This window comes from Pavona decussata, unplaced genomic scaffold (assembly GCF_977016875.1).
Source record: "Pavona decussata unplaced genomic scaffold, jaPavDecu1.1 SCAFFOLD_476, whole genome shotgun sequence".
NCBI classification, from domain to species: Eukaryota; Metazoa; Cnidaria; class Anthozoa; order Scleractinia; family Agariciidae; genus Pavona; species Pavona decussata.
In genome coordinates, this window is record NW_028145812.1 from 64,667 (window position 1) to 91,037 (window position 26,371).

The 26,371-nt window shown below is 38.2% G+C and overlaps 2 protein-coding genes across 5 annotated transcripts in view; both read left to right on the forward strand.

The window, feature by feature from the left end:
* Positions 1 to 351: 351 nt before the first annotated feature.
* Positions 352 to 26,371, forward strand: part of LOC146450219 (uncharacterized) — a 69,644-nt gene continuing 43,624 nt past the window's right edge. The window contains exons 1-17 of one of the 4 annotated variants that reach the window (XM_085100600.1): positions 362 to 569; positions 953 to 1,311; positions 4,840 to 5,004; positions 6,337 to 6,447; positions 6,533 to 6,655; positions 7,477 to 7,573; positions 8,177 to 8,395; positions 9,248 to 9,624; positions 10,393 to 10,560; positions 12,555 to 12,665; positions 12,844 to 12,960; positions 13,763 to 13,853; positions 14,889 to 15,263; positions 15,856 to 15,978; positions 16,480 to 16,602; positions 17,163 to 17,285; positions 18,606 to 18,740. In XM_085100600.1, coding sequence (XP_084956726.1) covers positions 491 to 569; positions 953 to 1,311; positions 4,840 to 5,004; positions 6,337 to 6,447; positions 6,533 to 6,655; positions 7,477 to 7,573; positions 8,177 to 8,395; positions 9,248 to 9,624; positions 10,393 to 10,560; positions 12,555 to 12,665; positions 12,844 to 12,960; positions 13,763 to 13,853; positions 14,889 to 15,263; positions 15,856 to 15,978; positions 16,480 to 16,602; positions 17,163 to 17,285; positions 18,606 to 18,740 — 2,896 coding nt within the window. In that variant the 5' untranslated portion in view covers positions 362 to 490. Of the gene's footprint in view, positions 570 to 952; positions 1,312 to 4,839; positions 5,005 to 6,336; positions 6,448 to 6,532; positions 6,656 to 7,476; positions 7,574 to 8,176; positions 8,396 to 9,247; positions 9,625 to 10,392; positions 10,561 to 12,554; positions 12,666 to 12,843; positions 12,961 to 13,762; positions 13,854 to 14,888; positions 15,264 to 15,855; positions 15,979 to 16,479; positions 16,603 to 17,162; positions 17,286 to 18,605; positions 18,741 to 26,371 lie in introns of those variants that run through there. The other 3 variants (XM_085100599.1, XM_085100602.1, XM_085100598.1) reach the window with 3 other exon arrangements.
* LOC146450220 (uncharacterized) lies at positions 22,586 to 24,176 on the forward strand. Its single transcript, XM_085100605.1, has one exon. It carries the CDS (start codon positions 22,591 to 22,593, stop codon positions 24,070 to 24,072), a length of 1,482 nt encoding a protein of 493 aa, XP_084956731.1. The 5' UTR covers positions 22,586 to 22,590; the 3' UTR covers positions 24,073 to 24,176.

Below are 26,371 nucleotides of genomic sequence, written 5' to 3' on the forward strand. Positions count from 1 at the left end.
TCTAATTCCATTCTTTTCTTTTATTAAATCATAGTTTCCTTTACGGTTTATTTATTTCCACTGAAAGTAATAACTTAACTATTATGTAAATAAATTGCAAAACAATAATTTTTGGCCAAAGGATGATTGTTCTAAAATGATTAATTGCTGGAATTTCGGTAAGCTAAGTGCAGTTAATAATTTCCTTCAAATAATAAAATTAAATAATGAAAAATAAAAATAAAAATGAACCAATAATTCCGATGTTGGAGGGGAAGGTGGGGAAATACGTCATCCCCCGTGAATGTCTGGGGGTTAAAGAGGCATTAAAAAAAATATATTAAACTGAAAGGAGCCTTTTAAATCTGACGTGTAAGGGATACATCTTAACCGATACATAAAGGATTTCTATTAGAAAAACACTTTAAATGGAGCCAGATAAATATGATGATCACGAAAACGTGTTGCATTTAACATTGCCGCACAAAGGTTTTTCTTCAGCTGAGGCAAGATGTCTGACAAGCGCCATCTCCCCCTGCACCTGTGCTTTGTGTTATTTACAGTTGTGCTGCTAACCCGAGGCAACGAAGGTAACTTGAAAAATCGATTTGCTTTAATTTTAACATTTTCCTGGTATTTTTCGTAATTTTGTCTCTTAATTAAAGCTAAAAGAGTAACAAAGATTCGAGGGTGGGGCGGAAGTAGATCGCTGTGGACTTTAACAGATAAAATAGTATTTTCAAAGATAGTTTCAGGTCTTTAAACCTTTTTTGAAAGCAAATATTGCACTTTTTAAAATTAAAAGTCACCTGCATAGCTTTCTTGGCGGTTTGAGTTAATTTGAACAGCAATTCTTGGTTGAGTGCTCATGGATGGACTATACAGTCAAGCAAAATAGTTTTGTGGATTAATTTACTGACGACAAAAAAGTCTTCAGTCCTAGTCAGTATTTGTCTATTGTCTCCTTTCATAGCCGCCAGTTTTAAGGTCGGAAAAGAAAACGTAGCAACATCCAGTCCAGGACTGTTCGCTTGCAAGAAAATATCGTTTTCTCCACCTTTCAATGGCGGAAAGAAAGTGAAAGTGTTTGCCTCATTTGGTCATTCGGTGGAAAGAAGCCTAACTCGTGGTAACGGTGCAGCTATTTGGGTTGAATCAGAAGATCAAAATCAATTCACCACTTGTGTTTCTGAATACGGTGAAGGTTCTAATGGAACAGCAGACGTGAATTGGATTGCTGTCCAATCCGTTCCTTCTGGGGCTCAAACAGGAACTGCCGACTTGGATTCTTGGACTACTGGGACACAATGCAAAAGGATTGACTTCCCACAGGTTAGCATAATTAGTATTTATGTTAGTATTTATTTCATGAAATTTCGTTTAGCAAAAAAAAAAAAAAAAGTAGAAAGACCTCCTCCTGCTAGCTTCATTTGTAATCAGAGTTCAAATTTTAAAAGAGGTTCTTAAAAGTAACGGCCTTTCGCTTCAGTTTTTAACTTAAGAAGTTTTAGAAAAAGAAACCGTCGGTCAATTAAGACAATTTCCTTTCCTTGCCAAAAGTTTGACGGACAGTATTTCCAACCTTATTTTCCAAAATAATTTCTCGCTTACAGGACGTCAATTTCAAAGTGAGCAATCAAGACTTTTTTAATCAAATTTATTTGTCCTCTCAGTTATCGATATTTTGTTTAACTGATGCTTAAAAAATTAAAGAAGCTTAGGCTCGGTATCAACTTAGTTAACAATTCCAGTTGTTTTATCGAGGGGTTCATGCAAGAAGTTCTAAATCATAGTTTTTGGTTTTTCTCACTGTTCTAAACCATAAGCACCCAGACACAGGTCCAAAAGTTCATGAGCTACTAATCTACTTTTCAGACAATGCTGGCACAAAATCAATGAAACGTTAGGGTTTTGAGTGAGTGAGTGAGTGAGTGAGTGAGTGAGTGAGTGAGTGAGTGAGTGAGTGAGTGAGTGAGTGAGTGAGTGAGTGAGTGAGTGAGTGAGTGAATGAATGAGCGAGTGAGTGGTTAGGTGGGTGCGTGAGTGGTTGATTGGATTAGTGGGTGACTGAGTAAGTGAATAATGCGTGCGTGCGTGAGTCAGTTGGTGAGTGGGTGAATGTGTCAATGAGTGATTGAGTGAGTGTGTGATTGAGGGTTTGAGTGAGTCTGTGAGTGAGTGAGTTTGTGACTGAGTGAGTTGGTGAGTGGGTGGATGGGTGAATGAGTGAGTCAGTGGGTGAGTGAGTGAGTGAGTGAGTGATTGAGTGAGTGAGTGAGTGAATAATGCGTGCGTGAGTGAGTTGCTGAGTGGGTGGGTGGGTAGGTGAGTGGGAGGTGAGATGGCAAATGTTTGAGAGAGTGAGTGAGTGAGAGAGAGAGAGAGAGAGAGAGAGAGAGAGAGAGAGAGAGAGAGAGAGAGAGAGAGAGAGAGAGAGAGAGAGAGAGAGAGAGAGAGAGAGAGAGAGAGAGAGAGAGAGAGAGAGAGAGAGAGAGAGAGAGAGAGAGAGAGAGAGAGAGAGAGAGAGAGAGAGAGAGTTGGTGAGTGAGTGAGCGATGGTGATAGTGATAAGGTATCTTTATTGCGCCTTACTCTCTAAAGAGAGATATTGGTCTAGTTACAATAAAGGTTTCGATGTTAACTAGAATAACGACTTAACTTGAAAACAAGCAGATTACAAGATAGAATAATTGATATGAAAACAGTGAAACAATTTATTATTTACATGCTTCTTACTCTTCTGGAACATTAAACTAGTATATTTAGCTACTGTTTTAGTATTTTCCTTGTCTGGGGTAACTAATTTTGTCTTCATCACTTAAGTTGGCGATAACAGGGTTATTTTTGGAAATGAGAGAATGGAGTTCATGTCTAATTTTATCATGCTCTTGGAAACACAACAAGAAAGCCGTTTGTCCTCTATGAAATTTGCATGTTAAGCAGGTTCTTTTTTCTACCGAGGTTAATGCCCCTTTATTTTCTTATTTCCCAGTTTGTATACTCAATGAATGAACCCTTAGTCGCAATTTCGTAATACTTATTCTGTGTGCTGGGCTTCTGATGATCTTGAGACAGTCTTCTAGTTGGTAGTCGTTTTTAATTTTCTGTCCGTAAATTGTTATCTAGAGTCTTCAGAACTGTTACTGCGGGTCTTTGGACAATTTTGAAAATAGTTTTTTTCTTAGTTGCGTCTTAAGGAAGGAACGAGTATTCTCAAACTCATTAATAGTTCATCAAGAGAAAACAAAGAAAATCACTACCGTGACCGTGGTTTGGATATGTGATCCTAATTACCATAACATTTTGCCAACTTTAGCCTTGAATTTCTCCAAGAATTATTGATCATTTGAGAAGCCATATCAAACACTCGAAAGTGTGTTTCATCAGATATCTAAACTCATCGAAGTCGTTTAAAAAAACTCGGCTGCGCCTCGTTTTTTCAAGCTACTTCTCAGTGTTTGGATATCTGATGAAACACTCTTCCTCGTGTTTGGTATATTTACTTCTTGATATTTTGTCGCTTCACTATATTGCTTGTGGTGGGCATTCGTATTAAGTATCACTATTTAATACATCAAAAAATCTTGCGTAACAAGAAGCTTTATTTAAGAGAGGATTGTTTGTTTTATGTAGTAGGCTTTGTCACTAACTAAAAGTTGAAGCCTTTATGTCTATAGTTAAGGGGTTCCGTCCAAGTTCTGCCCTACAGGATATGTTTTATGTGTACCATGGTGTATTTATTGTCGCTTTGCAGAACTCAATATGGACTTGTTCAACAGTGCTTTTGCTTCGCATTCATATAATAGTATAAGTTTCACAAGAGCATAAAAAAGTTTATTCTTAATTGTAATTGTGGTCGTATCGGAATTAGAGGACGACCGTTATATTATTGTTGTTATTAGCCCTCTCAAAAACCTTTCCTTATTCTTGTATCTTTGATATTATAGCTCAGTCTGCCTTCATACTTAGCAGTAAAAGTCATTCTTTCTTTTTGTCATACTGGCTCGCCTAGATTAGCTTTGTTACCTGTGGCGCCGATAAATTGCACATGTATATTTATGCAAGCACCAAATAAACTTGAAAGTTTAAGTTGAAGATTAATAAGAACTTTGTAAGCTTTTTTACTAATACGAATGCGTGAGATATAACGACCAGATCAAGTCATTTATATATCCCTAAGTATGTTTGTCTGTCTATCAAAGATATGTTATGGCTCCATTGTCCTCATTTTGGTATAAAATTTTTATATTTAATTATATTTTGAATTTAGGATGTCTTTTTTCTTCTGAAACATTAAATAGGTGTATTTACCTACTATGTTTGAAGTGGTTTAGTTTTCTAGAGTAAGTTAATACCGTATCTTATCCTCATCATTTAGGTTTTTGAAAAAAACATCGCATGTTGAAACGAGAGAGTGCAGTTCATTTCTAATGTTATTGAGTGAGTGAGTGAGTGAGTGAGTGAGTGAGTGAGTGAGTGAGTGAGTGAGTGAGTGAGTGAGTGAGTGAGTGAGTGAGTGAGTGAGTGAGTGAGTGAGTGAGTGAGTGGGTGGGTGGGTGGGTGAGTGAGTGAGTGAGCGGGCGGGCGGGCGGGCGGGCGGGCGGGCGAGTGAGTGAGTGAGTGAGTGAGTGAGTGAGTGAGTGAGTGAGTGAGTGAGTGAGTGAGTGAGTGAGTGAGTGAGTGAGTGAGTGAGTGAGTGAGTGAGGGAGTGAGTGAGTGAGTGTGTGAGTGAGTGAGTGAGTGAGTTAGTGAGTTAGAGAGTGAGTGAGTTACTTTTTGAACTTATATATTGTTAAATGGTGATACCAAGTACTGTTAGATTATTTTTAATTTCATCTTGTTTTCTATTTGATTTTTTAGCGTTTTATGACTCCACCAACTGTTCTAGTAACCCCTTCTCACAAGTTAGCCAAAAGACCCCAGGATGCCATGGCGCTGTGGATCCAACATCCGAGCGTGGACAATTTCAATCTTTGTGTCCGTGAAACCAAGCTTTTTGATGGGCTACACCAAAACATAAAAATTGTGAGTAATTACTTTTTATTATTATTATTATTATTATTATTATTATTATTATTATTATTATTGTTTTTTAAGGTATTGCCTTTGTCTTCTGTAGCGTAATTCTTTATCTTATAAAGAAATAAACTCGCCCTTTTCAAGGGTGAGTTGGACGGGAATAGAAAGTGTCCGAACTTAACTTTGACATTCGTGCCTATTGGAGTGAACGTAGCAATAAGCACACTTTGTGACTTTTCTTTAAATTAATCTAAGGACACTTTGGTTTTAAAACCTTTATTGCGAAGTGATTCTCTTAGAAATAAATCGAAGAACGATTTTAACAACGATGTGGCTTCTTCCTCTAAAATGTCTTTGTGCTTTGATTATGAAACATTGCGTTTATGGAACTTTTCTCCTTTTACATTTTGTTAGCTTTATCAAGGGCTATAGGAAACAGGGTTTCGGCTAAATAAAGATTACATTTTATCTCAAATAAAGTTGAATTACTCATAGTGAAGCAGTCTTTTGTCTTTTCTGATCGTTGCTCTCCATTTATGTCAAGTAGAATAGCTCTAAAACCCTGCGTTTAATTCAAAAATATCCTGCAAGCGTTCGTTAAGTCTTGGGTAACCGCGCGTCGTATTCCAATCCCAGGCGCGGGCGCTAAGCGCGCAAGCGTTAACCCTTATGAGTTAACACTCGCGCGCTTAGCACCCGCGCCTTAGATTTGATTAGGACGCTCGGTTACCAAGACTCAACGAATGCTTGCGATGTAGTTCTGAATCGTAATGGCGCGTTGTTAGGACTATTCTAAAAGAAATAATGAGGAGAGAAGACCAGTAAAGACAAAAGAATACTTTATTGTGAGTAATTCAACTTTATTTGAGATAAAATGTTATCTTTATTTAGTCGAAACCCATGTTTACTATAGCCCATGGTTTTATTTATTGTTAGGTCAATTCTTGGATGTATTGATGATGTGTTGGAAAACCTGAAAAATCCAAATGAGATAGTGAATCCAGAAAGGCGGCACTTAAGATTAATGGCTTAAATCCCAGGCCATTTCAGTCCATTGTCCCATTTTGAAAACATAAATTAAGAGACAGTTTTGGAATTAATGCATTAATCCAGATAAAAAAGGCGTAGGCTAAGAGGAGAAAGGTAAAAGGGGAATAGGAAAGTACAAACAACAGCAGAGCTGAAAAGAAACACCAATGTGGCATGTCTAAACTGGAGTAGTAGCCTGTCAGACAGTCTAGTCAAATACCCAAAAGATCTTAAAAACTGAAATAAGAGGGTTATATTCGATTAAAGAAAAGGTTGACTTGAGCATTCATTTATTTTGCTTTCTTGCAGAACTGGTTGGCATTTACTAACCTCAATTTGGACAATTTTACCCTTACGAACAGTCTGTTGTTTGCAAACATTACCTCACCATCTCACAGAGATAACTATGCTTTCTGTCAGGTAAGGAAAGTAAATAAGCAAAATTACTAACTTTCATCATCATCCTATACGTTTATGCATATTTATTTATTTATTTCTCTTATAGAAAATCAACTTTACAGATCCATTCTTTGTTCCTCCCGTGGTAGTGGTGACGCCTACACGCAGTTATAACAATTCGCGTCTGTCTGCTGGATCTGGATGTGACGCAATTGCCAGCTGGGTTGAGGTACTTTCTTTAACTTTGCTATGTTAAGTAAGCAAAGTTTTACATTATCTCCTGAGAATAAAAACAAGTTCATTTATCTAATTTCTACTTGCTTCAAATTTTATCACAACACTGGATGTTGTTGTTGTTTTATGCTAGATGTTGTGACACTATGAGAAGAGATCCACCCTTACTAGACACTTAACTTACTCAAGTAGTATAGGGTCTGGGTTTGAAGTATGTTCGAAAAATATAGCTCATCCACAAATTTTCGGCTTCTCCTGCCTAGAACGGGAGATGGAATTTTCCCTTATTGTAAAACCAATTTTCGAACAAGGTCTTCCTTGGATCTCTTAGCAAGCAGGTTTTGGTCGGCAGGCTTGAAAATCAATCAAAATGGTCTCAAAAAGCAAAGAACTCAACCAATATATAAAAATGTGAACTCTAAAGTGGAAAAAAAAAAAGATGCAACTCTAGCATTGACGTAGCCTGCCAAGACCGAAGTCTTTTAGCTCCATCTCGATCAGCCACATAACTAAGAGAGTTGGAAGATATATAGTACCAAGTACCATATAGTACCTTTGAAGCCCGCAATGGACAGTGATAAACGTGCAAAGTCAGCGCGAGTGGGATACCTGCCCCATCAGCCTATAAATCCTTATGTTATGATTGCTACGGAGAAATCAAATACCAGGGATATTTAAATTTTGTTAAATGCCAGTTAATTGTATGGGAAAAGTCCCAAAATATGGCGGTTTCTGAATAGCACAAAAAAAGCTCATTACAATTTATATCACTGCTATCTCTAACCCCAAAAATGAAACAATTCTGTTCAATTTTAGCACACATCCACAATGGAAACAGAAATTTGCGTGAAACACTATAACAATGATGTCAACAATAAAGACGCCATCCAAGTTGATTACGTGGTTATTGGAGGTACGTAAAATCAGTTGCTACTAAAGACCAAGCAACATTTTATGTATATTGTCCATGCCGACAATTGATTCTCTGGATTCTTCTTTACCTAAAAATAAGGACTAAGTCTTTCGACAAAATCTCATTGACGTTTTCTTTTTTTCAAACGATACAAATATCTATTCACGAATGATAGACTACCAGTTGTCCGACCCACGCCCGTGTACCCAAATAGGTTAGTTGTCTTCTGGAGAAAGTGGTGGGAAAGTACTTTGTGATTGACAGCGGATAGCCTGGCTTCTAGGTCAGATCATGATACCCTGGGAATGTCATATATTGAAATATTTTTCCCAATCCCTCTTGTCTACCATTCCAGGTACATTCATGGCAGATATGACGCTAATACTAATACGCTTGCACACGTCTCCATGTTGACTCAGAGGGGATCGAGAAGAATGTATTTTTCCTTTGAGCGTTTCCGGTTTTGATAACTGCCATAATACCAAGCCAGATATATTCATCCTCCCTGAACTCAATCTCAAGTCTACAAGCTCTCCTATTGCCTTCAACCGGATGTTTTACGTACTCGAAGACTAACATTCCATCCTTTGCACATATTTCTAGACTTGGATCCGTGTTTAGACGTCACGTGCGATTACCACTGTCTTTGTAAGGCTTTTGGGCCTTCCGATGCGCGGTGTGTCAGTGTTGAGAACTGTCCCTCATTTCAAGAACCAATCTGCTCCTCAAATGGTACGACTGATGACAACAAGTGCCTGTTTGAACAGGAGGTGTGTTTGCTGCAACTGAATTTTACAGTACAACATCCTGGCAGCTGTGAAGGTATGATTAGTTGATTAGTTACCTATAGGTTGAATTCTAAATACGTTTCTGAAGACTTCCGGCATGAACATTATACAAACCAACAATAGGCAATTGTAACAATGTCTGCAGCATTATACTCTTTTAAGAGATGCAGATCGGGGCACTAATATTACGAAAACGTGTTTCATGATTGAGAGGAAAGATGTTATACTTCGACAGATTCACAGCTCTGGATTTCCTTAAAGGCTGTCTTGAATTAAGTCCAAATTAAATTAATGGCTAAAATATTCAAACTACCACAAACTTAAGAATTCATATGTAAACGCAAACTAGTATGCAAAAGAACAGCATGATCCATGATCTACATATGAAAGCAATGAGGTTTGTATCAAAACAAGGTCACCGCCGCACACAACTGTAAAATGGCCTATTCTCTATAAATTCAGAAACTAAATTTAACGATTTGGCTGGATCGGAATTAAGACGCAAAGAAGGGCGTCATGGCGAAAAAAACAAGCAAAAAAAAATAGAAAACATACAAACAAACAAAATAGAAAACAGGCGTAAAGGCCGGATCTGAAGAGTTCATTGTGGACATGCGTACAAAGCACGCGTTTGGCAAAACATTATAAATCTTGGTAAATTACTTTTTCTTTTAATTTAAAGTAAAAAAAGGCATTTTTTTTCCTCCAATGAAGCTTTTCAAAGTTCCACTTGTGTTTACATGGCAACTCGCAATTACACCCTTTTATGTCTCACACTTCATTTTTTGTTATTTCCAGTCATTTGGTCTTATATATATTTTTGTACTATAACAACATTTTGTTTTTAGTCACTTATGTTGATTTACGTTTTGCATCATCATATCAGGATTTCCATTTCAACGCGGTCGTCGTCACATGCCACACATTCCATCACTGGGGTACTCCCATTGTGAAGTAATCCGTTTCCAACCTTACATTTTCTATCCTGACAAACCCATTGATGTGCAGATTACTGTCAATCACATTGACACCAGTGACAAGTCCTTTGTCCATGATGCCACAGTTTCTTGGGTTGAACACGTAAATTACCATCAATTCACTGCCTGTGTGATGGCAGCCGGTTTCAACGAACGCAAATCTAGTGCTAACGTGACCGTTGACTGGATGGGTTATCAGGGAGCTCCAGTTGGTGGTGTCAGTGGAGAGGTGCGCATATCACAGTGGTGGACTGGGACAACTTGTGAGACTGTGAATTTTCCCTCGGTAAGTGAATTGTTTGTTTCGTTTCTTTTAGTTTTTGTTTTCCTTGCCAAAGTAAGGGGGTAGGGGTGGGAGGTCGCTGTTTTCAAGTTTTTTCCTCGGTACAGAAGTGCGCATTTAACCATATCTAAACTTGCCTTTTCTTTGTTTTCAGGGGCGGAGGGAGGGTCTGGGCGGATTCCTCGCCCGCCTTATTAAAGTTACGACAGTGACACTTGGAAGATAGATAGTTCGCCCAAAGATGTTTCCTTTTAGGTCCACAACGTTAATTGATCATGTTAATTTTTTCATGATTTCCGGTGGCAACCATCTTGGATGGGCTAATGTGGATTTCTGAATAATTGGAATTTACTACTATACCATGAAGCCTACCATATCAAGCTTTCAGCACCATCTTTTAACAATGGTTTAAAAGCTAGCAGAGAACTATGCCTTTTCTCCTGACATTAACGTCTTGTTTTGTATTTTCATTTGCATGTTTTAAATTGCTAATTTACCATCTTTCAGTACTTAAATCACAGCTACTTGTTGTTACCTTAGTCTGCAGGTGATATAGTATCAAATCGAAATATAACAATTATGTTCACCAACGTTTCCTTGCATTTGTTGTCCGTATCATTGACACAATGCTTTTACTCGGAATTACATTCATTTTTTTATATTCATACGATGCACTTAAATCTATAGACGTCTTTTGCGCTAAGGTAGCATCGGTATAACTAAGCCGCATAATTATTATTCTACCTAATTTTTATTTCCTCTAATCTACAGGGTAAGTTTTCAAAGAAACCTTCAGTTTTTGTTTCCGCGGCACACCACCATGCTAGACTGAAAAGGGATGCTGCCAGTGTTTGGTTGGAGGACCTCTCCCAATCTTCACTGAAAATATGTCTGAGGGAACTGCAAAATTACGCAGGCTCTCATGAAGATATTTACGTGGTAAGCACATACAAGTTTCTGTTGTTTTGCCCTGCTTTTATGTTTTGATATAACCCAATTCATATGTGCCACATACGGCATCCTTACCGACTGCACAGAGGGTAAGGAGAAAATTGGTTTCAGTCAAAGGTCTTTTTTATTGAGTTTTCATAAGATTACCTGGAAAACCCCTTTCAAGAACACAATATTAACACTTTAATAAGCTGAAACGCGTCCAAAAATGTACAAAAACTGAATTATCAGTTAATTACTTTATGTGGACTTTTCAAAATTTTCCATGCATCATTTTAAGGTAGGTGGTACCAGGTTCCTCGCGCGGAGAACAGGTCTGACTATCGTGCGTCACGCGCGAAAGACACGCGAGAAAGAGAGACTAAAAATCAAAACAAATATGGCGGCGCGCGGCTTTTTTCTTGCTAGGTTACTTTTGTCCTGTTTTAAACGAATTTCGCGTATATCCGAGACTGTATCTACTAGTACGACCTTAGTTAATTCCTTATGTTCAAGACAAATTGTTTCTGGTGTTCAATGTTAAGTTTGAAAGGCAGAACTGTGATCGATCGTGACGGAGCTTCAAGGACTCGCAAAATGTTTATAAAATGGAGAACCGACATACTACCACAAATTATCTCGCTTGATCGTCTTGGCGACATTCTATAGTTTGTATTTTTTGTTCTCAACGGCCACTCTTACGACGACCTTCACAAACTTTACATAACATTTGTAACTGACACTGCTTGCCATCCTGCCTAATCCACCGACAACTTTATCAACGAGAAACCCGCGAGTCACGCGGACGAAGAGAATGTTGGCTGCCATCGTTGTACACTTCGACGAAAACAACCGCAAAAGATAAGGACAAATGCCCGAGAAAATGTCAAATATAGAAGCTCTGCATTGCACAATTTAGAAGTCTTGTAATCTCAATATTCTGAAACACCCACTGACACGTGTTCTGCAAGCAGTTTGGTCCATTTCAAACTTTCGCTTGATGCCTGATTTGGCAAAAAAAAAAAAAATGGCTAATCTAGCCAGACGTTGTGAGGAAATCCTTCAAGGTGAGTCCAGGAGGCTGTAACGGCCACTAAGTAATCTTCTGAGCAGTAAAAAACTGAAAACGGCAGATCAACTGACTCCGAAATTCTCCAAAGAGTAGCTGCCCGCACGAGCACACGCAACAGTCAGTGGTAGTCAGAACTGATCATGAGCAACTGTTGATCTTATAGTATCCAGATTTTGAAAGCGCGAAGACGCGCGTGAGAATTACTAAACTCACGAAGGCTTTTACATAAAAACAAGTCCGGTGTCCCCCTCTTTTTATTGTTTCAATATGATATTATTATTGAGAGGAAACATCAGAAAAAAATTAAAAAATTCTACGGAAGGAAATTTTCACGGCGTAAAATTGTCTTTTTTTCCAATTTACAAAAAAATCCGTTCCGTAGAATTTTTTTTTAAAATCATTGTGTATTTTCCTTTTCAAATGCCAAAAGCTATTACTAAAAAAAATCAGGGGGTCACAAATTTAATTTTTTTTTAGTTATTAGTGCCGCAAGCTAAACAGTAGGTCTGAACAATCCTTTGAAAACTTTGCCATGGGAACCGCCAGTGCCGAAATAACCCTTAATTTTGGTCAACTATAAATCAAGTAATTCAACCCTATAATTTAAAGTGTTACAATGGCCTTGGTTTATCTCTTTGTCCTATTCTATCAAGGTCATAAACTGTCAAAAAGCTGAAAACTGGTACCAGCCACCTTAAATAGAAAATATTATATCTACGTGATGTGGCGTAAACATATTAAGCTTTCTTGAATTCTCCCATTTGTAGAAACACCATTTTGAAAACCTAATCAGCTATGGTCTACTTCTCTTAAGTCTAACATTAGGTCAGCCTTCACTTTAACTGCCATTGTATATGGTAATGTCACGCGCCCAGTGACATGATAGTGTTACCTACATTTCATAAGATTTTATCTCACTTATTTTCTCTAGAGCTGGTTGGCTTTTTCCTCTCTTCACAAGCCTCTCTTCTCGGAACACAGTTCAGTTTATTTTGCAAACTCTCAGCCTCCTCCTGCTGATTTCAATAATGCCTTCTGCAAGGTCAGTGCAATTCTTTTTTAGTTTAAACTGCAATGTTTTGCTGGAGAGAAAAGGGTATGTTTTCTTTTTGGACGTATATATCCTTGAAATCCGCAGGATCGCCAATTTCAAAGCGAATTATATTAATTAGTTTGAGAGTTAATGTAATCCTGTTCTAACCACTACGACTTTTTAATAGGACATACACTTCACTAAAGTATATCAAAATGCTCCGAGCGTTTTTGTTTCATCAAACCATTCCTCAAGTGGTGGAAATCAAGATCCTATGCACAATTCCATAACAGTTTGGGTGGAGGTAGGTCAGCCGCTTCAATCTATACTAGATATGTTCACCTCACCTGTGAGAGATATCACTACAATCGTGGACAATATGCCCATGTTAATTTGCGCCATACAAGGAAGAAGTAACTTGTAGAAATTCGAGGGGAGGAATAGTAAATTATTGTTTTTGGTGGGCCGCGTTCAGATTCCTTAACGAGATTTGCCCACGATTGTAGCTGTTAGAAATCCATTTAAAAATGGGGAGAATTTACCATGGAGGTTTATGATTCATGAACACATTTTACAATGTAACGTGAGTTTTCTAGGTTTTAATGATAATCAACATTTCAAGCTTTTGCAGCGGTATATGTTGCCGCTTCCGGACACCAATGAACAATCAAGTAGAATTGCCATTGCTATAAAATTTAATTATCAATTTGTTAACAGCGCAAGAATGCTCACGCGGCGTGTTGGATAAAGATTCGATCGAGGTCATAAACTCAATGAGACACTTTTTGAAATACAAAAGTAACTCTGTGTTGAAAAACAGTATAGCAATCTGTGAGTCAACTATCTAAATAATGTACCATTCAAAGAGCTCGGGTTTACCTCTCTAAATAACGTTATTTGTTTTTCTGGTTTGTTTAAACTGCATCCGTAGCACCAATTATATTTTAGATAATTTTCTTTAACTCGCTCAATTACGAACGATCATAAATCTCTAAGTTTTAGTCGCACAAATTACGCAGGTTCAAGGTTGTGATAAAAAAGGCGAAGTTTATGGAGCAAACAAGAAAAGCATAGAACATTTCACATGAGTTTGTCTTATTTTACAGTATATCAACACCACAGGAGCTCGAGTATGTGTAAAGGAATTGTATGCGTCAAAGTATGACCCGCTCTCTATATCATACACTGTCCTGTCAGGTAAGAGTACAAAAAAACTTTTTGTTCACAGAAAAAATCAATGGAAACGAGCAATGTACAAATATACAGATTAATAAATAAGTGAAACCTTAAGATTGGATTTATAACCAAATTGGGCAAACCAATGTAAATATGTATATTTTAATACTCTTGTTTTAGGACGGTATAGAGTGGCGGGGTGGAGGCGGAATTCTGTTAGGGTGTTCTCTGATTTTTTTCAAGGTTTTCCGTAGATGTTTCTTTATTAGAACTATTTTGGTTAAATTTGGTAACTATTTGTTTCCATCACTACGATATATATTGTAATAAAGGCCGAGACAACAACTTTTAACCAACAATGCCATCTGTGAGAATGATGATTATTCTAGAAAGTGACGCAGGCATACTCGGAAAAAAGAAATCCGAGTGCTCCTATCAGGAGTCGAACCTAAGACCTTCCGATTACTAGTTCGGATGCTCTACCACTGAGCTACAGGAGACTCGTGGGAGCTAAGGCCATGGCCTTGTTCTCATTCATTTACCAGGCTGGAAATATACCATCACATTTCTTTCAATGCCATCTGTGTTTTTAATGTCTGCCGGAAACTCATCAAAAAGCAGCAAAGTAATTAAGTAGATAACATTCTGCACGTTGAATGTGCAGGATTTCTAATTTGCAGAGGTTTTTTTTTTCTATATTAAGTTCAGTTTTGAGCACCATTTAAGATGACGCACATTTTTGTTACCACTTCGGATACCGTTATAGTCCCTGCATTTGCACTCCCCGGACCCGAATCCCAGCAGTGCCATAACACATAATACAACCACTCCCTTAGAGAGTACGTCATAAGCTATGCATTAACCGAGGAGGACGAGTTTGGTTGTTTGTCTAAAACTTTAAAATCACACTATTTCAAATTATTAATGACTAGCCAAGGTAATTAATAACTAACACGGCTGAATCATAACAGAATTGGTTGCCTGGTAACAAAAAAAAATTCCTAAGGAAACATTACCACTAAATATTTTTTTTTTTTATGTCCTCTGTTCATATAGACATATGCCGACCAGGCTGGAGTTACTTTGGTGGTTACTGCTACTTCACAAGCCGCGCATGCGCCTCATGGCTGGCCGCTGAATCAAACTGTTCAACAATGCACTCAGATCTAGTGACCGTTCACAATCAAGAGGAAAATGTCTACATCCAGCATCGCAATAACGGCGAACGAAGTTGGATTGGTTTGAATGACAGAAGTGTTGATGGATCGTTTGTTTGGACCAACAAAGAAGTGAGCAGCTTTAGGTTCTGGGCGCCGAGACAACCAAATAACTGGAGAAATGAAGACTGTGTGCACACTTTGGGTGCAAAGCATGGTTATACTTGGAATGATGTACCATGCAATAATTGCAACAACTTTACTTGTTTTACAGGTACAGGGAGAACGACTTTATTAGGCCTTTCTTCTTAGTAGCATCGTGGAGACATATTTGTTAGCGTCATTTAAAACTTTAGATAGGTAAAACAAAACATCCATCTGGGAACGAATAATTGCCTCAAATGAGCATTTCTCAGTGTTAATGATTTGCATTAAAGGAGTTAACGTTAAGAAGGAGAAATCAGCCATTTATCTGCAAATAATTGACGTCGCGGATCATATCAGATGTCACATAAATTTTTAATTTTGTTCATTGACTTTATAGCGTAGCCCAACCGCTCACGCAATATAAGCAACATACAACCCACAATGCCTTTATCCGCTCTGACAAAGGACTAACAGTAGACGTTAGTATCAAATTACTTTATCAACTCTGTTCACAAAACCAAACATTCAGTGAACTCTGGCCTTCCATTCCATATATTTCCCTGTGAATTGCTAGAACAGAAAAGGTCATGAAGTTTTGTTTCGTTTGCACAAAATAAAAAAAAAGAAAGTTATAAACCCTGAAAGTAGGCCGAGGCAGATTCTACCCCCACCTGTCTGCATGGAGGTTAATGTTGTTGTCTTTTGTTATATCTTTCCAGACCTAGACGAATGTGCTACAAACTCCTTTGATTGTGACCCCAATGCTGCTTGTCAAAACACTAAGGGCTCGTATACCTGTGGTTGTAAATCCGGCTATACAGGAAATGGCAAGATTTGCAATGGTAATAAATTGATAATGATGGCACAGAAAATTGTAAAATTTTATATGGTCGTTCACATCCACATGGAACTAGAATGGTGAAAATGTTTTCACCGAGAAGATGACAAATACGTCGGTAAAATAACGAGGACAAGGTTTAAAATAATTATAACCGAGTTTTGATGGCGATCAAGAGGATGATCATATAAACAAAAAGATGTGCAGTGAAAGCGTGGAAGTTGTATCAGTCATATTTTATAGCACACAATTCTAACATTGAGTCGTACACGTAGACTAATGTTATTCCAGATCATTTTGTCTGCAAGTGACATGGACCACTAGAAATTCTGAGTTTTTTTATATGTTAATAATCCAATTGAGTGAATCAACAGCAAGAACAAAAAGAGGCGAGAAAAAAAAAACAGGCCTTTAGAGACTTTTCCATATAGAAATTAAAGAACTTGTCTGGTGCAGCTTACGACAGTTTTCATATGCAACGTTTTCTCTCATTACACTTTCATAGATATAGATGAATGTGTCATCAACTCTTACAACTGTGGTGTTAATGCTTCGTGCAGTAATACCGACGGATCGTACACATGTGCATGTAAAGCTGGATATTCAGGCGATGGAAAGATTTGCACTGGTAAGCTACTTTAATCTGCGCTTTACTCATTTTGGGTATTTCATTTCATTTTATAATTGAACCTGCGTTCATGGGTGTAAAAATAGCGTGAGGAATATGTACTTAAGCAGGAGCCTCTTAAATTAAGGCAACTCAAAGTATCCTCGCTGCATAGTGCACAAGAAATTGAAGAAAAGATGGTTTGTATATCAGGTTTGCACGCGTATTTTATTTTATTTATTTTTCAGGTGCTTCGTTTAAATTGTCCAAAGAGCAGAATAAAATATGCTGCATAAAATTGTGCATAGAGACAAATGTTTTCGGGGACAAGTAATTTTGAAGTTAACAGGGTCATCCAAAAATTACGCGAACTTTTCATACATTAAATAGGTGTTTTATTGCCCAAACAACAACAGCAGCAGAAACAGCGACAGCGACAATAAAAGCAGCAACAGTGACAGAATAACAAAAATGTAATAGTGCAAAACAAGCAGACGAATTTTAGAACAATTAAACGAGAGCGCAAATTCAATACAGATTAAGTATAATCATTAAGACTTTTTCCCATTACATTTCTTTAGATATCGATGAGTGTTCTACCAACTCTCACAGCTGTAATGTCAACGCCGTGTGCAATAACACCTATGGATCGCACACCTGTGCATGTAATTCTGGATATTTGGGCGACGGAAAAACTTGTACCGGTAAGTAGGGAGTAGTATTGTTTGCATTTCCATAATCCAACCTTTCTTAATCTCTCACTAAACGAAAACTTCAAGACAAAATGGCCTGTAAGCAGGCCCGTAAACACTTAACCAGAGCCTTGGTGGCGGTTATAAGCTAATCTGGGAGCAAATTTCAGAAAGCTACATTGAATTGTTTATTAACTACTTTATTTCTTTCTTTGCTACATATACTGTTATTCACGTGTTTCCTCAAAAGTAAGATGACTAAACTATAACAACGGCTAAAGTAAGGCAGAGTTTACATCAATGCGGCTTCAAATCTTCACGGTTTCCTGCCCTTAAAATCGCATGGAAAACAATACGGTTTCAAAGCGTTTACACGGTGCCAATCTCACTGTTTTCAAGTGCTTACGTTATCCCGATCTCGTTCCCAGGCACTCATTATTGAGGAAGGGGATCTGGGCTCGATAATTACGCCGTCTTTTTCTTTTTGTCAACTCGCAAGTCGCCAGAGCGTGATATAAGAGCTTGTATGGCGTTAACATGAAATCGAAAGTTAGACAACAATATTCCCACACAAAATATAATTAAGTCTGAAATAGCTTACCCGGTGTGTTTTGCTGTGTTTTCAGGGCTTTTCAGTGCTTCCAAACGCCGTTTTGAGCAATTTATCTCTCAGCGGCTGGTCCACGTGCATCACTGTATTATGTTAATGAAAGGTTGGAAACTTGAAGTCCAATTTGAATGTAATTTGACCCGTCATTTGAGGAGAGCACTTCGAAAACCTCAAATGACGGGTCAAATTACATTCAAACTCGACTTCAAGTTTCCAACTTTTCCTTAACATAATACAGTGTTGCACGTGGACCAGCCGCTGAGAGATAAACCGCTCAAAACAGCGTTTAGAAGCACTGAGAAGCCTTGCAAACACAGCAAAACACACACCGGGTAAGCATTTTCAGATTTAATTATGTTTTTTGGGGTTTTGTGAGAATATTGTTGTCTATTTTTGATTTCATGTTAACGCCATACAAACTCTTATATCACGCTTTGGTGACTTGTGGTCAACGTGGCGAAAATTAGCGCACAATTCACATGGACGCATAGACTGACAACGAAGTAGAACTCCTGTTGAAAGTACCCGCTACCATAACTTATTTTAAACCAGTGCTGTACTCCATGCGAGGTTCCCCATTTTGAATCTTCGCGCAGAAGTGAAATTTCAACCGGCGACCCGGTTTCGGTAACGGTCTCGACCGGCATCGTGTAAACGCTGCCCGAAAGGCACTTGATTATATGTCAGTAATGAGCGTCTTGATTTAATTATTTTTTCCGCAGATATCGACGAGTGTGCTAGCGGCTTTCACGACTGCCACAATTTTAGTTCATGTACGAATACCTTGGGATCTTACAATTGTTCGTGCAACCATCCTTTGGTAGGGAATGGGAAAAACTGCAGTCACTCTGCGTCAGGTGAGTCACAGAGATCTGATATAATTGATTGATATACTTGAATTCTGCAAAAAAACAAACCCACACACGAAGTTCAAGAGCAACGTGGAGATGGGAGGTCCCGTTACCCGTTTTCATTATGCATTGAGTTTCTCCTGTACTACCAGAGATATTATATATTACTATAAACTAAAACAGTGGATAGTGCATCGATGCGCTCTGTTTGGCTACTGGAACGTGCTATTCACCTCCAAAAAACTCGTGAACGTCGCGTATATTACGAGAAAAATGGTTTCGCGGTCTCCTACGGTAACAAACGAAGAAATTTCACAAATAAACGAAGAAGCTGTTCACGCTAACACAAAGAAGGCGGCAAAATTTGGTTGGCAGTTTTTACAAGTAAAGCTTGATCTTTTTAGGCCCAAATTTATCGATGAAACTTTTGAAAAGGCTTTTGGTTACAAATGCAAATATATCGTACGAAAATTTGAATGGTTGACAAGAATCAATGATATAAAACTCAGCACTTTCGTGCCATATTATCGCACTGTTTTAGTATATAGTAATACAACTATTCACCTCAGCGTCGGAAGCCAGTGATAAATAACTGCCACTAGGCAACTCCACTTCGGTCAATAGTTGTTAATTATTTATTATAAAAAGGGCAGCTAAAACACGCAGATATTCTGTGACTGCATAACTAATAAACTTAATCCGAACGTGCTGATTCTAAGCTCTTGTTTTTGTTGACAGTTAACAAGGAAAGGATTATGCAGGTTAAAATAATAATTTGATGATAAAAATTACAGGTAGAATCATATTCAAGACAGCGTTTCGGTGTCCCCACGAAATATGATCATAATATTCCTAATGATAAAGAAAAAACAGAAATAAGAAAAGTCTTTATCGCCAGTGTAAATATGGACAAACTACATGGACAAGTAAATTATGATTGAACTGAATGGTGGAATGATAGTTTCGAGAATTTAATTAGTTGTTTAGGAGGCAAAATACTTCGAAGAATGAAAGAAGTGCAGGCAATGTACAAAACATTTAAAATATTCCCAAAGCATTGGCTCAACACACAACTCTCAATCATAAGGGCCCACACAAGTTGAGTCTATTGAGTGAAACCTTTAATAAACGTTAACTCATAGCACGGTTTTGCAAGTGTGAGATTGTTGGGTGTGCCTGTCTTTGAGGAGGGGGGTCTATCTAGATTCCTCAAAAGACAAAATACACATCTGTTCTTCATATATTTATCTTTCAATCAAAGTCGCAAGGACACCTGGGTACAATTTTATCCCGGCTCTGACCTTGCGTCGTCGGCGTCGTACCAGCACGACTCTCCCGTAAAACCTTTTGCTGTGTATAGTTAAAAATCGGCCATTAAAAAGGTCTTTACATACTGGAACACTGCAAAAAAACCCAATTGGTGGGGCGCATGAGAAGTAAACCTCTTCTTCTTCTTCTCCGGTCTTTTTCGTGATTTATTCCCGTTCCGTACAAGTTTTCCTGCCATCCACCTGCTAAAATGCTGTTTCGTTCAGATGTTTTTAAGAAAGGTGAATGATCAATAATTTGTAATTCTTTGGTATGCATTGGAAAGTCTTTTCAGTCTGGCACGTTTACTTTAATCTTCCGTTTGTGTTTTTCTAAACGAAAAACGACCCACTGCCCGCTATATCTCCACCATACCAAGTAGCACACAGTAATCAAGAAAATAGGATAGGATAGGATAGTTTCATAAAGTCCATCAAGAATTTATTTCGAACCTGTTAAACTTGTAGGTATCTGGAATAGGATAGCGTCTATCTTACCCGTCCTACTTCCCTCTCAAAATGAAGGAATTAATATATGGAATATTCAAATTGCGTAAGTCTTTAAAAAGAAACGGCCAGCACACGATTTGGAGGCGAGTGGGCAACATGAAAGCTCTTGTTTTCGAGAGATGACTTTTCTAAACTAGACATTTTTTAGTGATATAACATCCGTCAGTGGTATAACACAAGATCACATTATGATTTCGTTGCATAGATGTCATCCATCGAAAATTCCTCTGACAAAAATCTATTGCTCATCTCCGTCACGTTGTATAGTTCTTTAGAACAAGTTGTGTTTGGTTTTACTAATTTGTATACATCATATCTGTGAAGTACTCCGAGCTATGTCAAAATATCTTGATACACCAACTGTTGGCCCCCACACCGTTTTCATTTGAATTCCTGGCGATTGATTGCATACTCACATTGCAGTATACCCGTCGGTTTTTATACAGTTTATCTCTACTATCGCATTTGGTGAAACTACAATCGGATTACACCATGCATCAACCATTTTTACTTGGTAGATTATATCTCGCTGCCGTTCGGCTTTAGGTTGGCATTTTAAGAATTTAGCCAAGTTGGGCAATCTTTTTTGTGGTCTCGCGGTCTGAATTCTCCTCTTGGACTATTTCATACTTCCAATTCCCGGATTTTTGGGTTCTAATTTTAAAGTGCCCCTTACCCTTCAATTTGTTTTCTTTTGGTAGATTTCCATATCTGTGAAGAACTTATTTTCGAAATTTTTTTTTAGAAACATTGAATCCTTTTTATTTTACGAGCGCTAAAAGTTACTGAAATTTTTAAATTTCTGCGCGCTTTAAGCCCCGCTGGACAAATTTTTGTCTCGTGGGCTTATTAGGAACGAGCCAATGAGAAGCGTCCGATATTTGACACTTTCTTAGCTGTGACGTAAGAAAAGGACACCAGAAGGATTCAGAAGGATTCAGAAGCAATCTTATGCATGCTGATTCCTTTCTCTACATTTCGAGAGTTGCTGCATCCAAAAACCACACATTTTCCAACCATTTTCTCTGTTTACAATTGAAGCATTACCGCGAATCTTCGGATATTTTTGCACGATGTCCTTTTCTTACGTCACGCTCAATATTTGGCCGAGTGGGGGACTAATGCGAACGATAGGTGAAAATATCGACAAGACTGCCTTCACTTCTAGCGCTCGTAAAAACAAAAGGATTCAATATTTCTCAAAATTTTTTCGAAAATGAGTTCTTGAAAGATATACCAAAAGAAAACAAATCGAAGGGTTAGGGGCACTTTAAATGCAAAGAGAACATAATGTCAACGGATATCCTTCAAGTAGCGAGAATGTGTTGATTGAAGATTAAAGATAGAGGGACGTCAGTTTCTCCCGGAAGACCAGCCCGTTGTATATCCGCCGTCCTATAAGGCTGGAATTTAGTGAAACAAAAAGATAGTTTGTAATAATCTAAATGTGCAGTGGATAAAAACACTTTGCTGTGTTGTATTTACATTATTTCATACAAAACGGATGAGAGCCTTCTGAAAAATTCGTGTACTTTCATCAATTTGCTAATTGTTTTTTGGACGCATCCTCTAATTTTCAACAAAGGTATACGTGATTGACACTCACGGATGCCACCCAGCGAAAAGAACATGAAACACACGGGTAGTACTCCAGAACTGTTAGTTAGATTTTGTGATAACTTAAGGCAAATGACGAATGTTACACTCACTTGCATGACTTGTTCACAACAAGATTTTTTTCTTCTTAGTTTACGCTCAGTGTTTACGACAATATTTTTGAAGTCCTTCAGATAAGAAGAGAGAGCGATTATGTGCTATTACAAAGTTCATTATCATCAATATTGTAACCCAGTGACGTCCTTGCGTCATACCGGTGCATTGCTTAACTCCATTCCGCTCGATGCAATAAAACACGGAGGATATAAGTACATCCAAAAACTGTTTCCTTTGGTGTCCGCAGAATGCGATGACGATACACCGATTCACCGTAAGACCGGAAGTTGCATGAAAGCGAGACCTAAGGGCCATCGTACCAAAACATGGCGGACACAAGTCATAAGTGTTGCTCGGCTGCACTGTGCAACAATCGCTCAGAGAATAGAAAAGAATTGATTTTTCACAATTTTCCGTTAGATGTAAGCCTGAGGAAGATATGGAGTATTACGATGAGACGTGGCGACAAAAAATTTGCGTCGAACACATCTTTGTTTTGCTGTTCGGAACATTTCACCGCGGAGGATTACAGAAAAAGTCTCACTGGCAAAAGGCACGATCTTGTGAAAAATGCTGTTCCATCGGTCTTTCCTTGGTCAACGAATTGTAAAGAATCGAGTGAAAGGACCCTTAGAGCAAAAGCTCGTGAAGACAGCGCAGTTCGACCTTTTGTGGTGTCATCAGAAACAAAAAGCACAAGTCGCTCAAGTGAAGCAGTCGACACATGCAAAAATGGTAAGCCTAAAGAGGAAGATTCAGAGGACAAACCACTGGCGCCAGAAAGAGATTTGGTTGCTGAGAATTTTGAACTTAGGCAAAAACTTTGTCTTTGTAAATTTGGCCTGGAAAGGTTTGGATCCAATGACGACGACATTTTCTTTTACACTGGATTTGAAAGTTATCGAGCGTTAATCGCATTTTGGAACTTTGTTAAGCCTTGCTCTGAGTCTCTGATCAGTTGGAAAAATGCACGTGCCAAAGTGAAAGGAGACCATGCAGATCCTAGTGTTCCATTTCCTTTCCTACAGCAACAGGAAAATGAAAGAAATAGAAAGCGAGAAATGGAGCCCATTGACCAGCTGTGGTTGTTTTTAACTAGGGTGCGTCTTGGATTATTCGAGCGTGACTTGGCGCACAGATTTGGTGTGTCTGTAAGTACTGTGTCGGATGTTTTTGTTACGTGGGCAAACTACCTTTACATTATGTTGGGAAGTTTGCCTGTGTGGCCTTCAAAAGAGAATGTAAAAGAGCACTTGCCAGATTCATTTAAGGGTAGATATGAAAATGTACGAGGAATTTTAGATTGCACAGAGTTGAAATGTGAACTGCCCAGGGACTATCAGAAGCATTCAGAGATGTACTCAGATTATAAATCTCATGACACGTTTAAAGGGCTAGTATGCACTTCACCTAGTGGCTGGATAACATTTATCAGTCAGTTATATCCAGGAAGAATAAGTGATAAAGAAATTGTGGAAAGAAGTAACTTCTGCCAGTTAATTGAAATGGGAGATCAATACCTTGCAGACAAAGGCTTTGAAATCCATGACCTGATAGCCCTCAGAGGAGGGAGTTTGTATATTCCTCCAAAGAGATTTTCTTCAACTGACCAGTTTACAGAAAGCCAGTGTTTTGAAACCATGAGTATAGCCAATGTTCGAATTCACGTTGAAAGAGCAATAAAACGTATAAAAGCTTGGCATATATTTAATCAGGTTTTGCCCCTTTCTACTTATGGATCTATTAATCAAATCTGGACTGTATGTGCTTTGTTAGTCAACTTTCAAAATCCAATAATTTCTGTTTAGAGTAGAGGTGGAGGGAAGTCCTATAAAAAAATTTCAATTTTTAAGTCTAAAATGGCCACCAAGATGTCATAACCAGTTAATATCTTGGTACCTTCTAGGTACCAGGAATTACTTGTCAGAAACACTGTCTACCCTATCCACTTAGGAGCCAAATTGAATTTGAGATGCACCCTTTTAAGAACATTCTGATACCTTTTAAGGTCTGTTTCAAAATTTCTGACAAAACACCTCCATAACGTTTTCTATGGGAGTCCCCTCCATCCAAGACTTAAATAATCCAAGGAGCAACAAACACAACATTTGCCTCAAAGCAAAAACGTTTCAAAACTATATACTAAGAGTTTGATAAAATGTCCTCCTTTTGCTATAGCAAATTGATATACGTCTTTGAGAGGTTACAAGTTTAGTTATCTCAATGAAGAGTTCATATTCTTTCTTAGTCCTAAAGTCACTAACGGTTGTTGTTTGCAATATATTTCTTATGAAAAGCAAGTAAACTAGGTTTAATTTCATTACTCCATCTGGATGAGAATGTTACCTTCAGAACTAAAATAGGATATCTTGAGCTAGTAAAAATGACAAAGTCAGTCAGTGGAAGTGTAGAGATGCCCATTTGCATCTGTGTTTGAAACCAATACTTATGCTTATCCTTCACTTCATAGAAAGAATTGTTTTTCCTAAATGGGAAACTAGCTTCCTTTTGGTTTTGTTCAATGGCAACCTCGGGTGAAACATCCTGCTTTGACTCCAGACATTTTATTTCTACATTTCTATGCTCAATGGTACCATTGTAATATACTATGGTTGCAATTCTATCGGGGCTTGCTGCAAGGACATTGCTATTTCTGTCTAAAATCAGGCCAACCTCTTGAATTGTTACTTCCTTGATGTCTGGTAATGATAAAAGGTATTCTTTGTATAAAATTGCTGCCACAGGCTCATTTTCAATACCATAGATCATACCTTTACTTTTATAATTAAGGTGTTTAGCTTGGGAATAGCTCACGTGTTTGTAAAGAATTCCTTTTGAGATTATTCTTTTAATTAGATTTCCTGGAATCTTTGCCCCTTTATTTTGCATGTGGGTAAATACATCTTTGCATATACTGGCAGTTATCCTGTTCTGCTTTTGTTCAAACCAAGTAGGGTTGAGTGATTGCCCTCTTGTTGCCATTTCAATTCGTTGTTGCTCATCTGTAAGAGTTTCAATAAATAATGTTTTGGCCTGTGTTGTTTGTTTTGCTTGAGTGTGATAGGGATCAGCTCCTCTGTTAGCAAAAATTGGAATTGCCTGCTCTTGTCCTTGAGTATTGCCTATAGAAACTTCTTCCTCCTACAAATGGGGGTTACCATTAGGTTGTCCATAAAGAGTTACATGTGGCTCAGAAGTGTGTGGCATAGCTGATTCTCTCTGCACATGAGTGATTGAAGGGCCAGGAGATCCACCATTTAAACTTTGGTCTTTTTCCCTATGGACGTGATTGGCTGTTAGTTCTTCAGTTGCATGTGATGTACTACATACAGGACTCCAACTTACTTGAACAGCCGGTCGGTTGCTACTGATAGAGGTTGGTATCAAACCGGGAGTGGCATAGTCTTGGAGTTGCTTGTGAATTGTTGAACCTTTAGCAACTGTGCCAACCAGAGTCATTACAGTTGAAATTGACTTTTCTTCTGGTAGCATGGCTGCAAAGGGTATATTTTGGTTTATGTTCTGAAGGTCACGTTTAAGCTTGACAATACCAGTAACATCAAGCTTCCGAGATTTGGGTGGCCTTGGGTCGTAAAATTGTGATTGGACACCTCTTCTCTTCCTGCCTGGTAAGTCAGAGGAATGTCTTGGTTTTATCACATTTGAAGCCATCACTGGGTGGAACTCCACTTCTCGTTTATGCCCTTTCCCCCATTGCCTTGGCTTTGATGTACAGCATCTGTTGTCGGGAGTAAAATCTCGTAGCTCTGACTTTCTCGTCATATCCTCTAGTTTCCAAATGAGAGCCATCACATGGCAGCAAACACCGCTATTGGAGGCTGGGCACTGCCTATCACATTTTGCTGCCAGAATCTTCGGAGATTCATTTTGGTTTAAAACTAATTTTACCTTGTACTTAATGTTCCTTTTGTAGGAAGCCCAACAGCAGGCACGCAAATAAATATGACGCTTTTCTGGGTTGTTATACACCTGTAAATCGTGCACAAAGTTCATCATGCGAAGGCCTTTGTCGTTTGAGTTTATCACAACCTCTGCATTGGCAAATTTCTTAATTGATTTACCAGAATTTTTAACCTGTTCGAACGC